Source organism: Carassius auratus, unplaced genomic scaffold (genome assembly GCF_003368295.1).
Source record: "Carassius auratus strain Wakin unplaced genomic scaffold, ASM336829v1 scaf_tig00022470, whole genome shotgun sequence".
In the NCBI taxonomy this organism is placed as follows: Eukaryota; Metazoa; Chordata; class Actinopteri; order Cypriniformes; family Cyprinidae; genus Carassius; species Carassius auratus.
The window spans coordinates 29,546-53,644 of NW_020525188.1; the positions used below are offsets into that span (position 1 = coordinate 29,546).

At 38.0% G+C, this 24,099-nt stretch overlaps 1 protein-coding gene across 1 annotated transcript; it reads left to right on the forward strand.

The window, feature by feature from the left end:
• Positions 1-1,086: 1,086 nt before the first annotated feature.
• Positions 1,087-23,445, forward strand: LOC113077384 (nuclear receptor ROR-alpha-like). The gene is made up of 10 exons (XM_026249793.1): positions 1,087-1,117; positions 1,212-1,324; positions 5,567-5,708; positions 9,136-9,531; positions 10,264-10,385; positions 10,756-10,888; positions 13,051-13,158; positions 15,625-15,735; positions 15,860-15,972; positions 17,113-23,445. Exons 1-10 carry the CDS (start codon positions 1,087-1,089, stop codon positions 17,275-17,277), a joined length of 1,434 nt encoding a protein of 477 aa, XP_026105578.1. The 3' UTR covers positions 17,278-23,445.
• The last annotated feature ends 654 nt before the right edge of the window (positions 23,446-24,099 follow it).

Sequence of the window (24,099 nt, forward strand, 5' to 3'; positions counted from 1 at the left end):
AGATGCCTGACTTTTATCAAATAGTCTTTTAAGCAACTCATGCCAAGTTTTATCTGTCGGAACCAAAATCTGCAAGTAAAGGAATGGTTCTGGCTTCTTATATTCCATCGCGTTGTTCCAAACCTGTAACTCTCGAAAATGACAAAATTAGATATTTAGAAGAATGTTCACGCTGCTCTTTTCCACGCATTAAAAGTAAATGGGCACTATGGGCTATCAAGCTCCTTAAATGCTCCATAAAAGTTGTCCAACTTGCTATTTTCTAACTTCTCTGAAGTTATGTATGGGTAGATTAGTCATAAAAATAAATGTTCTGCTGCAGACCTCAAATCTCATTAACATTCATGTATATTAAGATATAATGTGTCAAATCATGTCACACTAGGGTTAACATTAAAAATGCCCAATGGTAGGGGTTCTCGAGTCTCAAAACCAATCATGGCTGCCAAAATTTAAATATGCAAATATATGAATCTTATTAATGATGTTTGAGAGTTTCAGTACATAACTTATGTTAAGTTGCTTTGGATGAAAGAAGTATTTTTTATCAATAGTATTTATTTATTTATTCATTTATTTTAGAGCTTAACTGCTCTTGGTCACCAAGAATAAAAAAAGAGCAGCGTGAACATTCTGTTAAACATCTCATTTTGTGTTTCATGGGTTTCCAATGACAAAAAGAGTGAGTAAATGATGACAAAATGTTTATTGCTGGGGTAAATACTTTTTTTAAATGTAGTAAAAAAGCCTCTCTTCACACTAAATCTTTTAAGACATTGTTTTTCCTCAACAAAAACTCAAGCCTTCTTATGACTATCTTCTCATTGTGTCAGGGTTAGGCCTCTTGGACACTGCGTCTCATGGTGGTAAAACTGTCTACTTGGTTTTTGTGGTTTTTAAATTGAACAGGCAGCTTTGAACTGATATTCCAGTGGTGGAAAGGTCCAACCATGTGGTAAAGAGTTGGGTTTGTCCTGACAATGCTGCCCTAAGGCTCCACGGGGAACAGTGGCACTTTATTACAACCGCATTTGATTCTAAATCACGGGCTGACATCACGTTTTCTGTTTTGTGTTTAAAGTCAGGATGGCCTCCTCCAAACACACCGCAACCGTTGGTGGCAGGGACGTGAAGCATTTGAAGCTCAGCGCCGTTTCATGTCGTGGAGGAGGTGTTGCGCGGTGTCTGGTGACAGTGAAAAATCCTGACAGTATCTTCTCTCTTTTCTCTCTCCGCAGCTCAAATCGAAATAATTCCCTGCAAGATCTGTGGAGACAAATCATCAGGCATCCATTACGGCGTGATAACGTGTGAGGGCTGCAAGGTAAGAAGCTAAACAACCCTGTCAGCGGCGTGTGTGACAAAGAAAAAGCGGGAAAAGCCAACAAATGAGACGCCGTGGAAAATAACAGAGAAGTTGCTTTCAGATTATTGTCTTTCTAAGGAAGAAAAATGCACTGTTGTGCTTACAGGACTTCGGAATTCACACGCCAGAGTGTTGCTAAAAATTGAAACGTTGATGAAAACATCACAAATACAATACAGCGACAATATAATCCCTGTGTCTTGTTTTTCTTTACCTTCTGCTGCACTTTTTTTTTTAATAAAACTGTCAAAAAAGGAAGCGCTTTGGATCACAGCACGTTGTTAGCAGTTTTGCAACCACGTCCTCCCCCCCTGTTCGTTCCCGCCGAAGCTCCTCTTTTCGTGCATTTTTCAAACACGCCGTCCACTCAGCAAAGAGGAAGTTTGTGCTTATTGTGTATTCCTGTTTGCTGCCTGTCACCGGAGCGACTCGTTAGCATTCCGCAAGCGGGCTCGGCAGAAACGAACATGCGGACGAGGCTCCTGAACGGCGTGTTTTTTGTTTTCCTGCACAATAGACAGACTCTCTCAGCTCAGCATCTCCCTCCGTCACTCACTCGGCGGCAGAAACGCGCAATACTGAAGAATAAACTGCTGAAATGTATCTTTAATGGTTACTAATTACTCGAGGCACAGAGACATTTAATGATATGTGCGAGCACACCGCTCCGGCCCATAAATCATAGCATTATTAAGGAGCGCTGCTTGTCACCGGCAGTCCTACCCCGCTTTCATAATGGCTGCCATTAGAAAGCAACTTGGCAGCTGTCAGCTGTTTTCTAGTAATTAAACAGCCAATGAGCAACTAATTAAGACATATGTGTATGGAGCTGTGGAGTGGGGTGTGTTAATGACGAGCTGGAATCAATTCATTAAGTCAAAGGGATGAGAAATCTACTCAACGTGGGCGCCCGCTCCCCCCCCCCCCCCCCCCTCCCGGCGGCACCCACCGGGTTCGGGCTCTGTTATTCAACATTAATAACCTTATACAAACTCGCCATTATTTACTACCTTTCTAGCCCGTCTCGGAACTAGCCGTGCCAATCGTTAATGAGGAAAAATACTCGTTCCAAATTGCTTTTTATAGTAACCTCTGTGAAAAATGAGTTGTTCAGACTTATCTAGATTAAATAAACACATCTATATTATTGAGACAAGCGTTTGAGGAGTTGCCACCATCTGTTGAGAGTTTGCCATATTTCATGTGAAATATTCATTTGTAAAATAGAGACATGTCCATACTTTTGAGGTTAATTCAGCAGGGTTAGTGTAGTTAACTAAAAGCAAATATAAATAATAAAAAAAAGATACTTGAAATAAATGGTAAATTAAATAATTTGTATATAAAAATCCAGTTAGTTCCCAACAAAACTTTTCTCATTTTCATTTATCTTAACATGATGTAACTAAAATTGTACTATGCATGTATGTATGTTTGTATATACTGTATATATATATATATGTGTATATATATATATATTAGGGGTGTAACGATACGCGTATTCGTATTGAACCGTTCGGTACGACGCTTTCGGTTCGGTACGCGGTACGCATTATGTATACCGAACGGTTCGTTGGAGTAATTAATTATATTTGAAAAAAAAAAAAAAAGAGAGAGAGAGAAATATAATGATATGCGTTCAACAAGGTAGCCCAATAACCCAAACAACGTAACAGGCAACGCCCCTGACACTCCCGAAGAAGAAAAAAACACCATCTTATATGTTTATGTTAGGCTACTCAGCAGGCGCTCGCTCACTCAGTACGCGCTGAAGGCTCGTTGCAAAATAGCCAATGCGTTTAACAGACTAGAAATGAGAAGATCCTCCAATAACCAACAGGTCTGGTGTTTGGGTGCACTTTGGATTCCCTTTAAGCTATAATGGTGATGGCAAGAGAGTGGTGGATAAAAAACAACGGTATGTCGCATCTGCAACATGACAGGGTACACCAGCGGGAATAAAAAAAAAAAAAAAAAAAAACACCAGCGGGAATATCTGGGATATATGCGTCAGTACTATCTGGGAAAAGACGAAAAAAAGGAGAAACATGCACGCAGCAAACTATCCCTGCAGCATTTAGAAACTATAGCTTACAGGGAATCCAACCCAAACACCAGACCTGTTGGTTATTTTAGGATCTTATATTTCTGGTCTGTTAAAGGCATTCGACATTTTGCAACGAGCCTTCAGCGCGTGCTGAGTGAGCGAGCGCCTTAGGGGCCGTTCACATATCGTGCCTAAAAACGCATGGAAAACGCTAAGCGCGTCTTTCTCCTCCTTTCCAAAGCGCTTGGGCAGAAGCGCTCATGAGGCGTCTGTCTTTGCTAAGCAACAATGACGTGCTCTCTCCATGAGACGCGGAAATTTCAGCGAAGGATAAATGGATTTGCAGCTCTAAAAATCGCTTGCAGTAGCTCTGCTACTAAATTTATTTCAAAATTGCAATCCATATACAACTATGATCAGCTGATCCTTCATCTTGGCTGAGCTCTCAACGTTGTTACGGGAAAGGATGAAGCTGATTGGTTAGTTCTTGTCACATGACCCGCGGTGCGCTTGCGGCATTCTGAAAAGTTGAGATGTTTTTACATTTTGCTGTATCTAAAACGTATCGAACCGAACCGAACCGAACCGTGACATCAGTGTATCGTATCGAACCGAACCGTGAATTTTGTGAACCGTTACACCCCTAATATATATATATATTAGGGGTGTAACGATACGCGTATTCGTATTGAACCGTTCGGTACGACGCTTTCGGTTCGGTACGCGGTACGCATTATGTATACCGAACGGTTCGTTGGAGTATTTAATTATATTTGGAAAAAAAAAAAAAAAAAGAGAGAGAGAGAGAAATATAATGATATGCGTTCAACAAGGTAGCCCAATAACCCAAACAACGTAACAGGCAACGCCCCTGACACTCCCGAAGAAGAAAAAAACACCATCTTATATGTTTATGTTAGGCTACTCAGCAGGCGCTCGCTCACTCAGTACGCGCTGAAGGCTCGTTGCAAAATAGCCAATGCGTTTAACAGACTAGAAATGAGAAGATCCTCCAATAACCAACAGGTCTGGTGTTTGGGTGCACTTTGGATTCCCTTTAAGCTATAATGGTGATGGCAAGAGAGTGGTTTCCTTTCCAAAGCGCTCGGGCAGAAGCGCTCATGAGGCGTCTGTCTTTGCTAAGCAACAATGACGTGCTCTCTCCATGAGACGCGGAAATTTCAGCGAAGGATAAATGGATTTGCAGCTCTAAAAATCGCTTGCAGTAGCTCTGCTACTAAATTTATTTCAAAATTGCAATCCATATACAACTATGATCAGCTGATCCTTCATCTTGGCTGAGCTCTCAACGTTGTTACGGGAAAGGATGAAGCTGATTGGTTGGTTCTTGTCACATGACCCGCAGTGCGCTTGCGGCATTCTGAAAAGTTGAGATGTTTTTACATTTTGCTGTATCTAAAACGTATCGAACCGAACCGAACCGAACCGTGACATCAGTGTATCGTATCGAACCGAACCGTGAATTTTGTGAACCGTTACACCCCTAATATATATATATATATATATATATATATATATATATATATATATATATATATATATATATATATATATATATATACGTATATGTATATATATACGTATATGTATGTGTGTGTACTTTTATATATCATATAATTAAAAAAATGACAACCCCCCCCCCCCCAAACAAAACAATTACTACAATTTTATAAAGAAATTACTAATTTAATCATTCTAAACTAAAGCTAATTTAAAATTTTAATAAAAACTATAATTATATTTCTGTGTTACTAAAATAAAATACAGTTCAGTTAATTTTCTAACATAAATACATTGCTAGCAAAAATAAGGTTTGGTTCAAAATTGGAAGAATAATTTGTGATAGCTTAGAGACAAAAGTTTAAATATTTTTAAATATAAATACTATATAAATGCATTAATATAACAAATACATAATTTATATTATTTTTATTAACTATATTGGTTTTTTTTCCAATTTTAAATATACATTCTTAAAAATAAAATATATTTTTGGTGGTGGGGATAGTAAAACATTTTAATTAGTGGCCTTACTCAGCCAGAAAAAAAAAAAAACAAAAAAAATAAAACCTTCTGGTTGAGTCATGAATGGGTTAACTAACCCTCCCTCTGTTTGTCTCTCGGGCCTGTAGGGTTTCTTCAGGAGGAGTCAGCAGAGCAATGCGGCGTACTCATGCCCGCGTCAGAAGAACTGCCTGATTGACCGCACCAGCCGGAACCGCTGCCAGCACTGCAGGCTGCAGAAGTGTCTGGCCGTGGGCATGTCACGTGACGGTGAGTCTGTGTCCAGTACAGCAGGCACCAGAGGGAAAACAGAGTCTCCACAGATACAGAGCAACAAATGCATGCAAAATACGAAATAGATCAGCATGGCAAGTGAACGAGCAACCTGACAGCGAGTGTTTTTCCAGTTACGGTTTAAGAAAACTTGATTGCAATGAAAGTAATAGGGGGAAATATCATGGAAAATTGTTCAACCCAAATTGTCCAAAAGTGCAGTATAAGCATCACAGAATGCATCTGTGAATGTACCTGGAATCAGTATAATGGAATATATTTAGTTCTTTTTTTTTTTTTTTACTTTTATTCACTACTTACCTTTGTCCCCAGTCTTGCCATGTCATATAATTTAGAGTACCTGTTCTGCAGTTGGCACCCATTACTCATTCATTTTTCACCTAACTTGTGACAAGATGAATTTAAGAGGCAGTTGTGGTTCTGGACTGCGGGGCGTGCTCACTCAGGGTGGAGAATCTGACAGCAACTAGCTTTTATTAAATGAGCATCATTAAAACAGGCTCATTAAAGCAAATGCAGGTGAGCAGCATTAACAGGATCACAGGTGAGCGTGTGTGTGTGTGTGTGTGTGTGTGTGTGTGTGTGTGTGTGTGTGTGTGTGTGTGTGTGTGTGTGGAGGCCCCCTGCTGGGCCTCCGGCTGGGCTGTGTGACTACGGCCCCTGACAGGAGGATGAAATCAGGCCAGGTCTTCCGAGTCTACCGGGCTGCTCTCTCACACACAACCAGGACAGGCAAGGTGACTTCTGACTTCACTCCAACTAAAGCTCACCAGTCCCCATCTGCCTTCCCTACACGGGGACAGAGACGCAGCGCTACCCAGACACACACATGTCTGAGACGACAGTAGGCCTCCGCTCACAGGCCTCAAATTCAGAGCTGATCCTGTACCTCTTTTAAAAGCCTCACTCGTCTCCTCGTGTCTTGTCTTGTCTCTGCCCTGCATGTCTTGTCTCATCTCTTTTCCACTGTTCTATTCTCATCTTGTGTATTTTGCTCACATCTCCTTTTATTTTCTCTCTTCATGCCTCGTCTTGTCTCCTCTTTGTTCTATTCTCCTTTGTCTCTTTACCTCAGGTCTCTTCTTGTTTCCTGTCTAATTTTGCATTATCTTATTTAAAAATATTATTTTGGCTCCTTCTGTTTGATGCAATTTCTCATTTCCAACTCTTTCCACTCACCAAATCTTATTTTGTCTTCTTTCTCACTGTCTCATTTCTTCAGTTCTTTCTTCAAATCTTATTCGGTCTCCACTCATTTATTTTGTGTTATGTCCACATCTTTCTTCAAATCTCACTTTGTCTCCTTGCCTCTTACTTTGTTCCTGTTTTCTCTTCTTGTCTCAAGTCCCTCTCCATTTTTCATTTCTAATTTTCTCCTCTTCTAATGTTTTGTCCCCTCCTCTGTCTTCAAATCTCATCTTGTCCCCCCTTTCAAAAGTCAGGCTTATTCTTATTTGATCTCTTCTTCTCATGTCTCAACAGTCTTGCCATGATGTCTCTTTTCCTTGCCACATCTTATCATTACATCTTGTCTTGTCTCCTCATGTCTCATCTTGTCTCCTTCCAAGTCTCACATGTCCTCTAATTTTTCTCTCATGTCCTCTTTTCAAATCGCAGCTTCAAGTCTCCTTTCACTTCCTCTCTTCTGATCTTCATTTGTCTCATTCCCTTTCTTTACATCTTTCATTTTTCTTCTCTCCTTCATTTTGTCTCCTCTCGTCTCCAGCAGTCAAGCCCCTTTATCCCCTTCATTCTCCATTTAACTCTCCAGTGCGTTTATCTCTTTTTCCATCCATCAGTAGATCAGCTTGTCCTCTGCCAGGCGTCCTTCGTTTTTATGAACACTTGATCTCCACTTATATCTGATCCACACAATATCTCATCCCCAGCTTCCTCTGCTTCTAACACTCCTCCAGTTCAAAGACAGGCTGAAGCTGTAGCCGCTCTTTCTTTTTAAGCTAAACAGACTCTCTGCCACTTCCTCCAGGTTTTGCGAGTGAAGACCCTTCCTTTTTGTGAGTGCCTGTAAATTGATGATTCATGCTTGTCAGGTCTTCTGTTCTTGGATCATTTCGGCAAGTAGACAGCAGGACAAAGCTAATGCTATTACCAAGTACAGCATTTGTTTGACCCAATACACCATTAATACCCTTTGAGAGACAGTGAATCCTGCTCCAGGGAGTCAGTTGTACGCTCCATGCCGCTACTAAGCTTCCCTTTAAAGGCCAGAGTCTTAAGGGAAAACAGATTGTGTCTTTTGTTGTTTCTTCAGTAACAATAGCTATGGAGTGAAGTCATCTTGTGCAAGGGTTGTTTTGGTGTGGTGGTTAGTAACCAGAAGGTTGCTGGTTTGATCAACATAAACAGCGAGCTACCGCCTTGGTCCCAAAGACCTATGTTGCACCAAAGGGATTGTTCCAGTAATAAGCACTTTCAGTACGTAGTCGATGTTAAAAGCTTAGTTCACACAAAAATGAAAATTCTGTCATTAAATACTCACCCTCATGTCGTTTCAAACCCGTAAACCCTAAGTTCATCTTCGGAACACACATTTTTGATAGAATCTGATTCTCTGACCCTCTGTAGACGGCAATGATATTACCACGATCAACGCACAGAAACGTAGCAAGGACAACGGTAAAATAGTCCATGTGACATCAGGGGTTCCGTTTTATATTTTTTTTATTTTACGAAGCTACGAGAATACTTTTTGTGCGCAAAAGAAAACAATAGTAAAAAAAAATTAGCAATTCTTCTCCCCGAGTTACCATCTTCGGGCATTTTGACTACCCCAGAACGTTATCAACATAATTAGCAGGGTTTACGTTCAGTAAACAGTGTGCGTATGCGCACAATACATTGTTATCATTGTTTTCTTTGCGCACAAAACGTATTCTCGTATACTTTTTGGATATCGTGGCTAATATCCTTGCTGTCTATGGAAGGTCAGAACGCTCTTAGTTTCCATCAAAAAATTTCTTAATTTGTGTTCTGAAGATGAACAAAGGTCTTATGGGTTTTAAACAACATGAGGGTGAGTAATAAATGACAGAATTTTCATTTTTGGGTGAACTATCCCTTTAACTCATCGCATTTTGTAACTATTGTATGTTTTGATGAATCGATGACTAGTTTGCATGAATTTAAACTGTCTCATTTGACCATTCTTGTATGATCTGCTTATACCCCACTGATTGGTAGTTTTATGTGAGAACCTTCATGCTTACTACTTTTCTAAAAAAACAATACATTTCTATACAAATTCATACAAAATTCCCACTTTATTAAATAAGATAGGGTTGGTCCACCAGCATTTTCCGATTGCATTTGATTATATTTAAGGAAGAAGTCACAATTTGAGAGAGATTTCTGTTCTTATTGCACCATCTTTGCCCCCCTACAGCGGTGAAGTTTGGCCGGATGTCAAAGAAACAGCGGGACAGCCTCTATGCAGAAGTGCAGAAACACCGGCTCCAGCAGCAACAGCGGGACCACCAGCAGCAGCCCGGTGAGGCCGAACCCCTCACCCCAACCTACGGCCTCTCCACCAATGGCCTGACCGAGCTCCACGATGACCTGAGCGGCTACATGAACGGCCACACGCCTGATGGCACCAAGCCCGACTCAGGTGTCAGCAGCTTCTACCTTGACATCCAGCCTTCACCCGACCAGTCCGGCCTGGACATCAACGGCATCAAGCCAGAGCCCATCTGCGACTTCACCCCGGGCTCGGGCTTCTTCCCCTACTGTTCCTTCACCAATGGGGAGACGTCCCCCACCGTTTCCATGGCTGAATTGGGTAAGTGATAATTCTGGAGAAGGGCAAAGTGTATTCTGGGTAGGGGATGGTACTAGGGGGAAGAACCCAACCGTGGGGCAAACGTCGCTAAAGGTGTCTTAAAATAGCATTAGGTTGGAGACTCATCTCAAAGACTCATTAAAAGAACCTCTTTTTTTTCTAATTAGTTTCCATTAATTAGGGCCAATCAGGATCCAGCAGGGCACGCACCAAGGGAAATCATTTTTTTAGCTTCCCCTCCTGCTCTGGGACTCCTTTTAACAGATGTGTTTTCAGCATGATTGAATTTTTATACTGTTTTTTTTTTTCTTTCTCTCGTCTCCATTTGCTCGTTCTTGCTGAAAGCAAATATGACCTTTGTTCCTGTGAGTTTACACACACTCTTCGCTTTTATACTCGAAGCACTGCCCTATTTTTCTCTTGCAGAGGAACACAGATGGTCAACAAGCTTCTAAATCGACTTTAAATCACAAACCGCTACAGTGTAGTTCTTTGATTGGAGAAGCAAATAAAACACTGCATCTTTTGAAAGATCCTTTCCCTCAGCAGTTCTGTAAGCATAAATGAATCCGCCAGTAGGAAAAACCACTTTATAATGCTAATGGGAAACAAATGGCATCCCATACCACAAGTATATGTGTGTGTGTGTGTAGTACAGCTCAATATGTCTGTACGTTAAGTGCAGTCAGGCGCGACAGAGGTGTTTTGAAAGTATGTTGCATTGTGTTTCAGAACATCTGGCCCAGAACATTTCCAAGTCCCACATGGAGACGTGTCAGTACCTGAGAGAAGAACTTCAGCAGATGACCTGGCAGGCGTTCCTTCAGGAGGAGGTGGAGAGCTACCACAGCAAGGTAAACACATTCTTGAAGAGCCACATGTGGTTCTTCAGAAGCTTTACTTAGGGATGTTTGCAATTTACTTTAATGTCAATGTTAACATGCAGGGACACTGATGAGGTGATGTTTTTGGGATAGAAAATGTTCTGGCTTTTTGCTTTAAGTCGGACAGACATTGAAGTGGCTACTTTAGAGTATGCCCAGTTGAATAGGTTAGCCGATAATAAATTTATTAAATGTACAGTATCAAATTCTGGTCATTGAGAGTTTACCCTTCAGTAAAACTGAATTATGCCTCTTATGCCTGAATTATAACTCTACATAAACTGCTTCAAAAGAATATGGCCGCTTTTTGAAACTGGTTGTGTCTTTTGTTTCTCCTCAGCCCAGGGAAGTCATGTGGCAGTTGTGTGCCATTAAAATCACAGAGGCCATTCAGTATGTGGTGGAGTTTGCCAAGCGCATCGACGGCTTCATGGAGCTCTGTCAGAATGATCAGATAGTGCTTCTCAAAGCAGGTAAACACAAATAATCCTTTTTCTGCAGTGACTGTGGCTACATTTAGAATAGCATACTACTAGCCGTATCTGTACTGTGCACAGTATGCACTGACCGATATTTACAGTATACTATGCAAGCACTGTTCCACCAAGAGAATAAAAAATTTTTATTGCAACTTTTTTTCTTACAGTTCTGACTCTTTTTTTTTTTCTTCTTCTTCCTCTTTCTTATACTTCTGAGTTTATATCTCACAATTCAGATTTTGTTTCTCATAATTGTGAGATAAAAACAGAACTGTGAGATATAAACTCATACTTTTTAGAAAAAAGTTAGAATTACAAGATATAAACTGCGAATTTACAATTAGTTTCATCTCGCAGTTCTGTGTTTTTTATATATATATTTTATTTTTATTTTTATTATTATTAAAAAAAAAATCAGAATTGCATGAAACAAGAATTGTGAGATATAAACTAAGAATCTGAATATTGAGATAAAAAAGATGCAATTACCTTTTTATTTTTATTTTTATTTTTTTTTATTCAATGGCCAAAACAGGCTTCTATAGTATATGACTACTTATCATACAATGCAGTACATTCAACTTTGTCTCTTTTTTGGTGTGATGGATGAACTGAAAGTAACATTTTCCTAATAAAAAATAATTAAGACTTTTTACATTTCAACAGTTTAGAATTCTACTCTTTGAAGTATTTATTATTGCATACTTCACACTTTTTTTTACATACTGCTTAAAATAGTATACTGCACAGTAAGCAATATGCAAGTATTCAATTCCGAACAAATCCGATGTCACACAGCAGGAGGTGCAGCGCTTCAGTATCTCTTGTGTATACAGGAAAACTGTTTTGGGACGATCTGTCAGCTCTTTGAAAAATAAGGCACTATTGAGATGATATCCACGGCTGCACACTATCTTCTCACAAATAATGGACCAAAGTGCTCTATCATACTCAAACCCCATCTCCATCATGATCCAAACAGCTTTCAGTGTTTCTGTTTGTTCCAGGCCCGACCAAAATTATTAACAAAATACTGAGTGAGCGCTCTCTCCTGACATGACATTTTAAACCACTGCATCTTTCTAAAGCTCCGTAATGGCTTCTATTACGTGGCTTTTATCCTCTAAGCCTGTGCGCACCAAAGCACTCCGCTGTAGAATTACTGCTCCTACTCACAACAATAACAGCAACACACTCCACCTGAGACACACACACATCACTGCTCAAAAACATCAGATGATTGGTGACTTAATAAAGCTTTATTTTATGTTACTGCTCCTTGTTATGATATACTGACCTTAAATAACAAACCTTGCATCAAATATCTGCACCATTATTCACATAGCTATCTATAAACATTGGCGTCGGCACCAATAGCGTTGTTGGCAAAACGACAAACTTGTTGCGCTTCAGATGCCCCGAGTTCGAGTCCCGGCTTGTAGACCTTTCTCAATCCCAGCCCCCCTCTCTCTTCCACTTCGTTCCCTGTCTAATTACTGTCCTAACAAAATAAAGATATAAAAACGGCAAAAGAATAACTAAAATAAAATATATATTTAAACGTCGACAGCTTAGCTAATTTAAACTAACTGATCAAGATTATCTTTGAATGTTGCTCCACCATAACATTACTTGTCAAAAATGAGAATTAATTGTAGAAGTAGACTATTTATGTTAATTCTATTAACATAACTATTGCGCCCCTTGTGGTAGTGCTGAGAATGCAACGTAACAACATTGGTTTTTAGTTCATCTCGTTATATAAACACACTGCTTATGAACAAAAGCATTCTTCAAGAAAATATGCAAACTTTACATAACAATCTGCAATAATATCTCTCCCATTAAACCCAGTGTTTGCTAACTATAGCTAACTATAAACATTAGCTTAGCTTAGTTAGCTAACTTACTGAACAAGATTCTCATCAAATTGTTGTTACAGCATCACAATAATCGACCTGAATGAGGACATGTATTGTAGAAGAAGATGGTTTACACTAATTCTTGCTATTGCACCCCTTGTGGCAGTGCTGAGAATGCAACATACATAAACTCTGAAAAATGCATATTTAAAAGCATTTGCCTTCACATGTTCCACCAGAATTTCTTTTTTGGATTATAAATTCCCTTTTTGTTTCTTTCTCATCTATGCGTAGGCTCTTTGGAGGTGGTGTTTATCAGAATGTGCCGTGCCTTCGACCCTCAGAACAACACAGTCTATTTCGATGGAAAGTATGCCGGGCCTGATGTCTTTAAGTCATTAGGTGAGTTACGAAACCCCGATTGGAATTGGTATGTGAAGTGGAAATTCTGTGTTTGGAATATTACATGCCAGTGTTTTGCTTATTTGTGTCCTATTTTTTTTAAATGACTTTCACACATGCAAATGTGGGCAGAACCCAACCAATTTGCCTAACTGCAAGCAACGTCTAAATTGTTTTGTACACACACCTGTGTGCAGGATCCAAAATATGCCACCGCAAATAAATAAAATGACATTTTTTCTTTTCTATATAATTACTTTTGTAAATAATTATACACTTAACCAATTAACTATATTTTATATATCATTTAAATATGTAATATGAATGCCTGAAAAGCATTTTTGTTATTAAATAAAATTGCAATTATACCCACATTTGGCACTTGAGTGCTAATTTTGGACCATGTGTGTACGCAAGCAAATAAAGCCCACCAGGTCGGCACCAGCTTCTCATATCCGCCACACCTGGAGTTAAACTTTCCTCGCTGAGGATGCTGCTCAGGATTGCAGTAGTTCTGCTGTAGCTGCTGCGTATGGTGGGCGTCTGGAACTGCATAAGCAAGATTGAGTGTCTACCAGGAGTGTTTTATCAAACCCGCCATCCACGCAGCCGTAGCCAGGGTGTAGAATTTTTCTGGAGTAAGCAAATAGCATTTACGTTTGAATGCCGTGACATTAGTGAAATCTCTTCTCTGTCATTATGCACTCACGTTGGAAACCTTTTGGGGCTGAAAGCTTTCCAAATGCCAAAACAAACACAAACATGAGAAATCGAGACATAAAGATGGCAGCCTGTAAGACATCGTTCAGTCATATCTCACACGGACGTCCTCAGTGTTATAACTACTGCAATATCTTCTTCCTATTGTATCTGTAGTGCATTTAATAAGCCTGCATGTGTTTGCCAAGCTTAAACCAGTAGCTCCGAAACTGATATGAAAACTCAAACTGTGGCGTAGTGCCCCCAGGTGGTACTCAACACACTCTGGATGTTTTCTATAAATTATTTAGCATTTTTCAATGTTTAATTTCCAATAACTGATTTATTTATGAGTGTGATATAGATTTGTGCATCTAAAACTCACATTATTACTTAATAGGCACTGTGTTCAACAGTGTTTTCAAGCTGCAATCGATATAAAAGGCGAGATATGATTCTAAACAGACAGGCAAATCATCTAAAGTATATTTATTATTTATGTGTCGGATGCAGAATGCATCATTTGCATATTAATTCATGCAAAGACAGTGCAGTCCTTTGTAAATATTACTGCTATGGTGTTTGTTTGTGTGTATTCGCTTTAGTCTGATTCTTCCACAAAATATGGAAATGTGTGAACAGGTGGTATTCAACACAACTTATTTAAATTATTTGCCCTTTTTAATGCCCAATTTCTACTAATTCATGTGTCTTAGACTACTAATGTAAAAAAACAAAACAAAAAAAACAATAATAATAAAAAACTATTTATTGTAAGCAGCAAATGATATAAAGGGCAATATATAATTATATTTCACCTTAAATTCAATATGAAAAAAAAGTTTTTGAACTTGAGATACTATAAATGCTATTAAAAAAAAAAAAAAAAAAAAAAAAAAAAAAAAAAAAAAAATTATATATATATATATATATATATATATATATATATATATATATATAATATACATACACACACACACATATGTCTCCACCATTTTAATGCTTAATTTCTAGCATTGTAATTATTTACAAGTTTAATATAGATTTGTACAGGTAAGACTGACAAAATCACTTCATGAATTTTATATTAATTTTTTTTATATTTAATTTTTTTCAAGTTTTCTAGCTATGATTGATGGAAAAAGCCAGCTTAAATTTTATTTGACTTGAGTCAACTTATTATGTCTTAAAATATTAAAATATAAAATATTTAATGTATTGATTAAAAAAGATGTACTGTTCGTGTGTCTGACCTGGACTGCAATTTTTTATATTCATGCAAAAACAGCACAATGCTTTCTAAATGTTACTAAGTCCAAGTTTTTTGTGTTTGGATTTAGTGCCATCTTTCCACATTTGAAAACACTTAACCGTTGCTATAGTCCTAATGCTTGCGTTCAAAGTGAAAAACAAAATTCAAGGGAACATTGTTGTGTCTTGGTGCTTGGCTTGGAAAGCTTGAGAACTGCTGCTGTAGACTATCTCCCAGTGTTTGAATGAGCTCTGAGTCATGGCTTTTCTTCAGTGTTGTTAGTGACCCCAGTCTTGGTTATGTAACCCCTCTCATTCGCCAAAGCATGATTAGCCTGGAGGGGAAAAATCATTCTGTAATGCTGAAGGATTGTATTGTTTTTACCTCTGCCCCACTCCGACATCTCATGCTAAAAGATCAAGTGTCTACTTGACGTTGACTACTGCTCAGCCGCCGTTGACTCTCTCTTTTTTTTTTTTCATCAACTTTCTTCTTCTCTGTCTCCACGGTGACAGGTTGCGACGACTTGATCAGCTCTGTCTTCGAGTTTGCGAAAAACTTGTGTTCTATGCACCTCTCTGAAGACGAGATCGCCCTGTTCTCCGCCTTCGTGTTGATGTCTGCAGGTGAGCCTGGCTCCGTGTTAAAGCATACACATAAATTACCCACAATCCCTTGTTCACCTGTTGGGAGCGCTCAGATTGTGTATGTGAAAGTGTCTCATCCCTGCACCCGTGTGTGTGTGTTTAGATCGATCCTGGCTCCAGGAGAAGGTGAAGGTGGAGAAACTCCAGCAGAAGATCCAGCTGGCCCTCCAACATGTTCTACAGAAGAACCACAGAGAGGACGGCATACTGACCAAGGTACTGAACACAGAAGGAACAGGATATGATGTCATTAGATTCTTCTATTCTTATATATTTTATTATTTTATGTACTCAAGGAACTGTGTAAAATATTACAAATATGAATTTATATTATGTGAATGTGGTATTATACTATAAAGATTTTTTTCTGAATCAAATGATTGTTGTCATTATACCAAAGCAAATTATTAAAATATTTAAAGAGAAAATTTTTACTTTATATTTACAGTTTTACAGATAACTCTGTTAAGTATTGCAGTAAAATGAGATGTATAAATCCAAAAAACAGATTTGTTTTGTTTTTTATCTCTTTCTGTTAAAGACTAGGGCTGCAAATAGAATAAGTGATTAATTATTAAATTAGTGTTGTTTTAGAATTATTTAAATACTATTGATATTTTAATTTACTTTAGCTTTTATTTTCTTTATATATCCTGGTTTCTTTTTCATTTTAGTTTTAGCTGTTTTGTTATGCTTTTGCCATTTATTCGTTTATTTTAATGTTCTATTTAGCTTGTTTTATTTTTATTCAATTGTAGTTTTAGTAATTTAAATACTTAAACATATTTATGTCAGTTACTTGCCAATTCAACATTATTATTTTTTTGTTTTTTTTAATGTCATATTTTTATTTAATGTATATTTATATAAAATATTAATTTTTATTTAATTTTATTTCAATCACTGAAAACAGTTGTCAATAGTTTTAGTTAACAATAACCACAATGAATTAAATATTTTTCATCTGGTTATTAGAAAGCAAAATGAAATTATCATAATATTACATTTGTTAATATTGCGGTAAACTAGTTTGAGAGTTGTGTAATTAAATGTTTTGGGGGGGGCTGCAAATTCTTGTAAATTTTCTACAGACCCTTTGTTTAAATCATTTGCATTATAGGGCCAAGGACATTTATTAAGAAAACAAATAGAATTTTATGTATGACTTCATCCACAACGCTGTATTTGGTCTGGTGGGCGAAAGATTAGCTAATGTCAAAAACCTGGGACCATCTGTGTTGTTTCTGCAGATTAGAGGGTCTGACTTTTGCCTTTTGACCCTGAACCACAAGGTCTTTTACACCAAATTAAAATCTCTCTCTCTCTCTCTCTCTCTCTCTCTCTCTCTTTCTGCAGTTGATATGCAAAGTCTCAACGCTGAGAGCCCTGTGCAGCCGGCATACGGAAAAACTGACGGCGTTCAAAGCAATATACCCAGACATTGTCCGCGCCCACTTCCCCCCCTTGTACAAGGAGTTGTTTGGATCAGACTTTGAGCAGTCCATGCCCGTTGATGGGTAGCGCTTCCCCGCGCCCACCCCACCCGGGAGAATTCACACCGTGGGGAATGTCAAGCATAAATCTCAGACACTTTAGCAGTGCCCTGCACATACACACACCTGGACGGACGACACACTGCACACACACTTTCCCCCTTTTTTCGTTTTGATTATTTTTGTCATGGGGAGGAGGTAAAGGACTGGGTTTGACTCTAGCGGTTTATTTTTGAGGTTTTTTCCCTCCTTTTACTGACACAGGTGGGATTGGATTCGGAGCCCAGGGGAGAGGATGAGAAGATGAAGACACTTGTTTTTCCCGAACGCTCCCTCGCTCTCTTTCTCTCTCTGGCTAAACCTGAAAAGTCCAAGCGTTCGTTTTCGCAAACGGTCCCATGGCGATTTGTCGTGATCAGCATAAATAGTTTTGACTCGTTTCCAAAACGGAAAAACGATTCCCAGAGAGCATTCGCCTGGAATCCAGCGGAAGAGGAACACACAAGCCCTTTTCAAGCCAAGAACATGAAATAAAAAGTTGCGATCAAGAAGCCGATTATCCGAACTGTTCCAGCAGTTGTTGTAGCACCAAAAAAAACGCTACGTAGAAAAATACGTAGTTAGTTTCTTCCTCCCTGTGCACTTGGGTTTCTTTTTTGGGATGTCAAACCAGCACCTAACGAAGAAGAATACAAAGTGAGAGAGAGAGAGAGATACGGAGAAGGAGTGTGATGTGGAGTCAACACAAAACAGCACCTTTCTACGGACAATCGCGAAAAAAAAAAAAAAGAAGGAACAACGTAGAATTCTGGTAATTCTAGTCGCAATTGCTTTTAGCCGTCAGAGACTCCATAAACCATAGTTGCTTAGTGATATCATTTAAGGCCTTCTGCTATTAAGTCCCTCTCTGGAATGGTGTTAACGTAACGTAACGTGACATAACGGTCCGACCACCAACATCAATGCAATGCAAGGGTCCATTCCACCTGTTTTCTAACGTGTTACAGGGTATACGATCATAAGTACAAACTATACGAGAAAAAAAAATTATGTTTATAGAATCTATTTTAAATAACATGTATGATATTAGTAGCTAGACTATTCTTAATTGTGAAAAATTGATAAGGCACTTTTATTTGCACCTTTCTTTAATTTAAGACTTGTATATTTACCTAGTGATGTGTTGCATGTATAAATACCACGGTTATGGAGAACGAGTGCTGGAAACCCTAACGCTGCTGAGGGTGGGTGCGTGTTTGCGAGTGTGTCTGTGTATTTATTTGCGCGAGGCGGAGGTTGGTGCTGGGTAAAGGCGGATCATGTGATCTAGTAGGGGGTGGGGGGGATTTTAGCAAACACTCCTCATCTGCCACCACAGAGAAAACCCAACACACTGAGTCTAAAGGGCTGTTGGACGCAAACAGACCCTTTTCCACACACATCACATGCTGTTTAATGGTTCCATCTAGTGGTGGTGCCCCACATAAATGTGTGGAGGAAGCAGATCTGGTTTCTGAACGGCTGATCTTCCTTAAACTGACTCTCGTGAGGGTCTTTGCCCAGCAACAACGCTCGTGGGAACGTAAGAGTGGACAAAAAAGACGAAAAGAGAAATATTCAAAAGCCTTGTCTGGTTGAAATCCTCTATTTTTGTAACATTGTACAGTGCTTATGAAGCCTATGAATGAAAAAGGGAAAGAACGAAGGATGATTTAGCACTTAATCCTGCAATAATTCGAATCTGTGTTTTTTATGATTCTTTTTTTTTTTTTTTTTTTTAAGAACAATACAATGGTAGTAATAGTGCTATTTTTTTGTGAATACCTAACTGTTGTGTGTTGCGCGTGTTTGTACGTCTCTTGAATGTGCCATAGTGGTCTTTCCTGCTTTTTTGAGTCTGAAAAAAAATTTGTTGTATCGTAACATTCCAGTAAATCTATGTTGTGGCGTTTAGAAAATCCTAATATAATCCAGAGAAAAACTTGGCCCTCGAACTGACATTTTGAGAATCTTTGAATAGATCTTGGTAGCGACATGTAATTTCTTTTCCCCTTGACACAAAGTATTTTCCTCAGGGAAGAGTCTGTCTAACTCGATTCTGAAGCCGGTAGCTTAAACACGTTAGTCAGCTCTATGTTGCATCTAGAACTCAATAATTTGATCTTGATGGCATGTTCAGTACAGATAAATACTGTAGCGTTTTTATCATAATTATGTGTCAGTTACTACTGTTGACAAAATATGAGTTTGTGCAATGAATCCCCAAGAAGTCCTGCTTATTACAATACATCAATCTGTAATTGACAATCCAGGTTCATGTTTAGTTCTTTATACAGTAAATCAGCAGTTCGTGTACTACAAGGCTCAGGGAGAGTAATATTGAATAATAATTGAGCAGGGATAATTAAATCAGTTCCAAATCCTAGTGACCTGCCTACTTAGACAGCATTTAAGCAGTCTCATATTACAAGGATTGTGTTTTTAGCATAGCAACATGCTAACATAAAACTCCATTGGAATCAATTGCAACAGAGACAACCCATATGTTACTCATAAGGGGAGCTATTTATGTGACATTCCGAATTGTTGTCTATGTAGATTGTTCCAAATCAGTCACTCAGAAGGTTCTATTTTGGAGGAAGCAGACAGGAAGGCAGCTCACTAGGAACAGAAATGAACCCAAACAACCTGGTAATTATGTTAAAGTACAAATGGGAACAAACACTCATTTGTTACTGTAGTTAATTTTTTTTACTTAGTTTTTCATCTTCATCTCATTTTCGTCTTTCATCTTTATCACAGTTTACAGGCGCATGTCATACCATGTTATTTACTAGCACGATTGCTGCCAAGTCAAAAGGAGACGGCAGTACATCATAAACAATGCAAAATGTGTCATTTCATTCATTCGCCTAGCCGTAGGCTACTGGCTTTATCAAATCACCCAGCGAGCTCCAAGATCAACTTCCTGAAAATCCAACAAAACAAGATAGCAACCTCAAGTGTGCCACGCTAATTCCCAGCTTTGTTTTTCTCTGGATGGGGATTTGTTCTAATCGTCACCCATAATTGTTTGAGTCTATGTGCCAAATACCTCTTCATGATTTTCTCCACCTTCAAACGTCCGTGTGGGCGAATTGTCACGCGTGACAAATACGGGTTTCTACAGGGTAACCACTGCTGTGGAGTCCCCTTGATGAACAAGCTTTGCTGTTTCCTGTCCAATGATCCTCAAGTCCGTTCTAACACCATAAAAGCTGTAGTAAAGTCACGTTTTACCACTTTTTGCATGTCGTATTTTGTCAGTGTAGTTTGTATTAGACTTTTAAAGCAATATGCTATGGGATAGAACTTTGGGACAAATTTATTTTTTCTAATGCAATTAGAAAGGTACTTAAAATGCCTGGATCTGTGGTATTTTAGACGTGTGAAGATAATTTTTTTTATTGGTGGAAGATCCATACATTTTCCCTTGTAAATTGTATAATGAAATCCTTTTTTCAAATGTGGTTTTCCTTTGTTTGTCCATGTGAGAAGCAATATACGTCCGAATGTGAATGCGAGAGTGTGTACAAGTGGAAATGTGTGTGTTTGTGCTATTTGTAATGTTTGCTTAAGGTCAAACCCCCAGACAAGGCTTTAAAAGATCAGACGCAGCAGGGTGAGATGGTGAATTGTATGTAAGATCTTAAGTTTTTTTTTTTTTCAGGATTTAAAATGTTTTACGTAGCACTGAGCTTGAATCCCTTGATGAGGCTGTACAAGCATGACACACTGCACCTCGACGGTCATTTCGATTAGAGTTATGCAAACGCAACAAGGCCTATGCACTCACTTTCAAACGAAAGGCACATTTACTGATTTTATTTGCAATTCCGATCACCAAATTTAACGTGTCATGCTCGCGACAGCATTCGAGCTGAAAGGTTGAAGTGTTACTAAGAATTACGTCAATTATTTTCCTTGCATTTTCTTTCCAAAAGCACAGCTGATGCGTTATTAAAAGTGAAATATGTTTAGATAATAGACAAAAAGAAAACTCTTTAGCCATAATTGAATGTCAAGCAATAATATATGGTATATTATGATTCATTTTGTGCATAGGCTTTGAACATCTGCATGTAAATACATTTTCTTATTTATCGCGTTTAAAAAAAAAATTTGTTCGTTTTTTTGCTTCACTTTTTTTGTTTGTTTGTTTTATTTGTGTATTGACTAGTTCTGTTCCCGGGTGGAGAACTACGAACGTCAAATGGCCTGTAAACTGTACAGCTATGTTTTTCTGTCCTCCTTTTGGCTTTTAATTCACAATATTTAATGTTCTATCGATCACATGTATAAAAGTAACTTTGTAACTTCTGTCTGTATAGGTAAGAAGAAAATACTGCTATTAAGACCTGCTCAGTGCAAATATTTATCTGTTTTATCAGACACATCATGCTGTACAATATCTCTGTTTTGAGTATACTTCTCTCTTTTAGACTTAGTTCGATTAGCGGTAGGGTGTGCGGACATAAAATTTTGTGTTATACTGATGTGTGGTGCTAGGTAAGTTACTTTGTGAACAAAAATTATGGATTCATAGACTAGGCCACCCTCTTAGTCCATTCATTTCACTGAGTATTGATGCATTATTGATATTAGGACTCAATAAATAATAATAATAATAATAATGATAATAACGATAATGATAAAGATAATGATAGTGGTAAATTTACTTTTGAATACCCAGCAAGTACCTGTATCAGTGTGCTAGTCTTGGGACGCGGCTTGTTTCCTTCCCACTTTTAAGATTATTAGCAAGTATCGATTAAGTAAATCTCTATTAAACTTCGCAATTTAGAATTTTTCGCAACAATGATGATTGTTCATGCTTTAAAAAAATGGAAAAAGCAGCAGTATTGTGCTTATTTTTGATTGTTTCGAAACTGTAGCTGGAGGTGTTTCTAATCCAGTGCTTATTTTCTGTATTGGGTGCTGGAAGGACTTTAAACACGCGATAAAGTACCGGATTGTCTGCAGCTTTTCGGCTCCCTCCATTTTTTTTTCTTTTTAGAACAAATACACGCTTTGTTAACATACTTTTTTTTTCCCTTTCACGTACACTTACATACATACATGATGGTTAAGTGTTATAAATTGTACAGGACAAAGGTGGTTGTACGAAGTTTTGTGCGAAACTTCCTGTTTTTATCTTTGTAGCAAGGCAGAATCTACTTGCAATAATACATAGCAAACTACACTGAGTGCCTCTCAGTGGTACAGGATGCAGAAACTGTATTCGTCCATTTTGTTTTCACGTCCTCAAATGACTGTGTTTGCACACGTAAGTGAATTCTGTCTTGTGTTACCGACTCTTCTTCTCATCAGCCGTCTTTTTGTATGTAAATGAGGCATTTCATGTTTGTTTATACCCATGGAAACAGCATTTTCTTGTCTCTGTGATGTCCTGTATTTTCTGAGATTCTCAGATGCTACTTTTTCTTTTCCTCCAAACAACTTCACGTGGTTATGGGACATTACATCCTGGTTGGATGTTAAACGCAAACCCCGTTTGGATATTTGCAAGCTGGCGGACAATAGACAATCCACTCCGTGTTCTCCCTGTTGTTTCCTGCCAATTAGGATTTAAGTTGACGTTTATGAAACAAAATGACTAATGCAATGTATTTTAAGTGTTCATATGTGTATGTAAAATGATGCATACTACACTTCTATTTCTTGTTGAGCTGAAGGGGAAGGCTCAAGGGCTGGGGCAAGATGGGTTGGACTTTGCTCCTGCTTTCCTGTGGGGGGAAAAAAGCAGAGAACGGTTTGCGGTTGTCAGAAATTTTTATGTAACATGTTTGCTACTGATCTTAAAATGGGGACAGTCGATCATGTACCTTTTTATTCAGCTCTTTGGAACTCGCTTTAGGAGATAGTCTCTTCTCTCAATAGTGGTTTTGCTCCTTCTGTTTGTCTGATTCTTAAATATGAAAATAAGTATTTTGATTCATTTTGTAAATACCGCTGTAAAGAAAAATAAGAAATTTAATGTTGTCTTTTAAATACTTTTCATTCTAATATGAATGTTGTTATATTGTACTTAGAAACTGTACCTTTAATATTACGTTTATTAAAAGTGCATTGGACACATCGATTTTAGATGTGCTTTATGTGCTGTTATCCCATAATAAAATTTACTGCTTGTAATGGGCTCTTATTCAATGTGTCTTTCTTCCTCATGTAGTGCATATGGTTGAAGTTTCACACAACCTTAAGAGAAATTAAAAAAGAGATACAAGTGGAAAACAGAACTTAAGTTAAAAGAGAACTTGCATTACCTTAATGTTATATTTTATACAGATGAAGTATTATTGTAAAGCATGCATGGCATATTTCAGTGTCAAGCAACTAGAAATAACCATACAAATATGAAAATGTAGCCTACTTGAAAAACGTTGAGATCGAATATGAGTATGGCCTCAAATAGTTTGAAGTGGCTTTCAGAGTTTGATAACTCTTACTTGGAATCAACAACATCACAATAAAAGTATGTGCAAAGATCAATTTAAAAAAAAGTCAGAAAAAAAATAAATGTTTTCCCTTAACCATGGTTTTATCGTAAAAGGGTAGTAACTATATTTTAATTTTATTTTTTGTGTTTTGACTACTATTTGTACAACCACAGCTTTAGGCTGCTTCTACAAATACCATGGTTAAACAAGTGTAGAAAAAAAACATTGTGGGTTACCATGATTTTGTAGCAAAACTATGGTTAATTTTAGTAATTTTTTCTCTAAAATACCATACTATAGCTATTATTTAGTACACTAGTGAACAAACCTAATGTGAAATTTTCGAACAG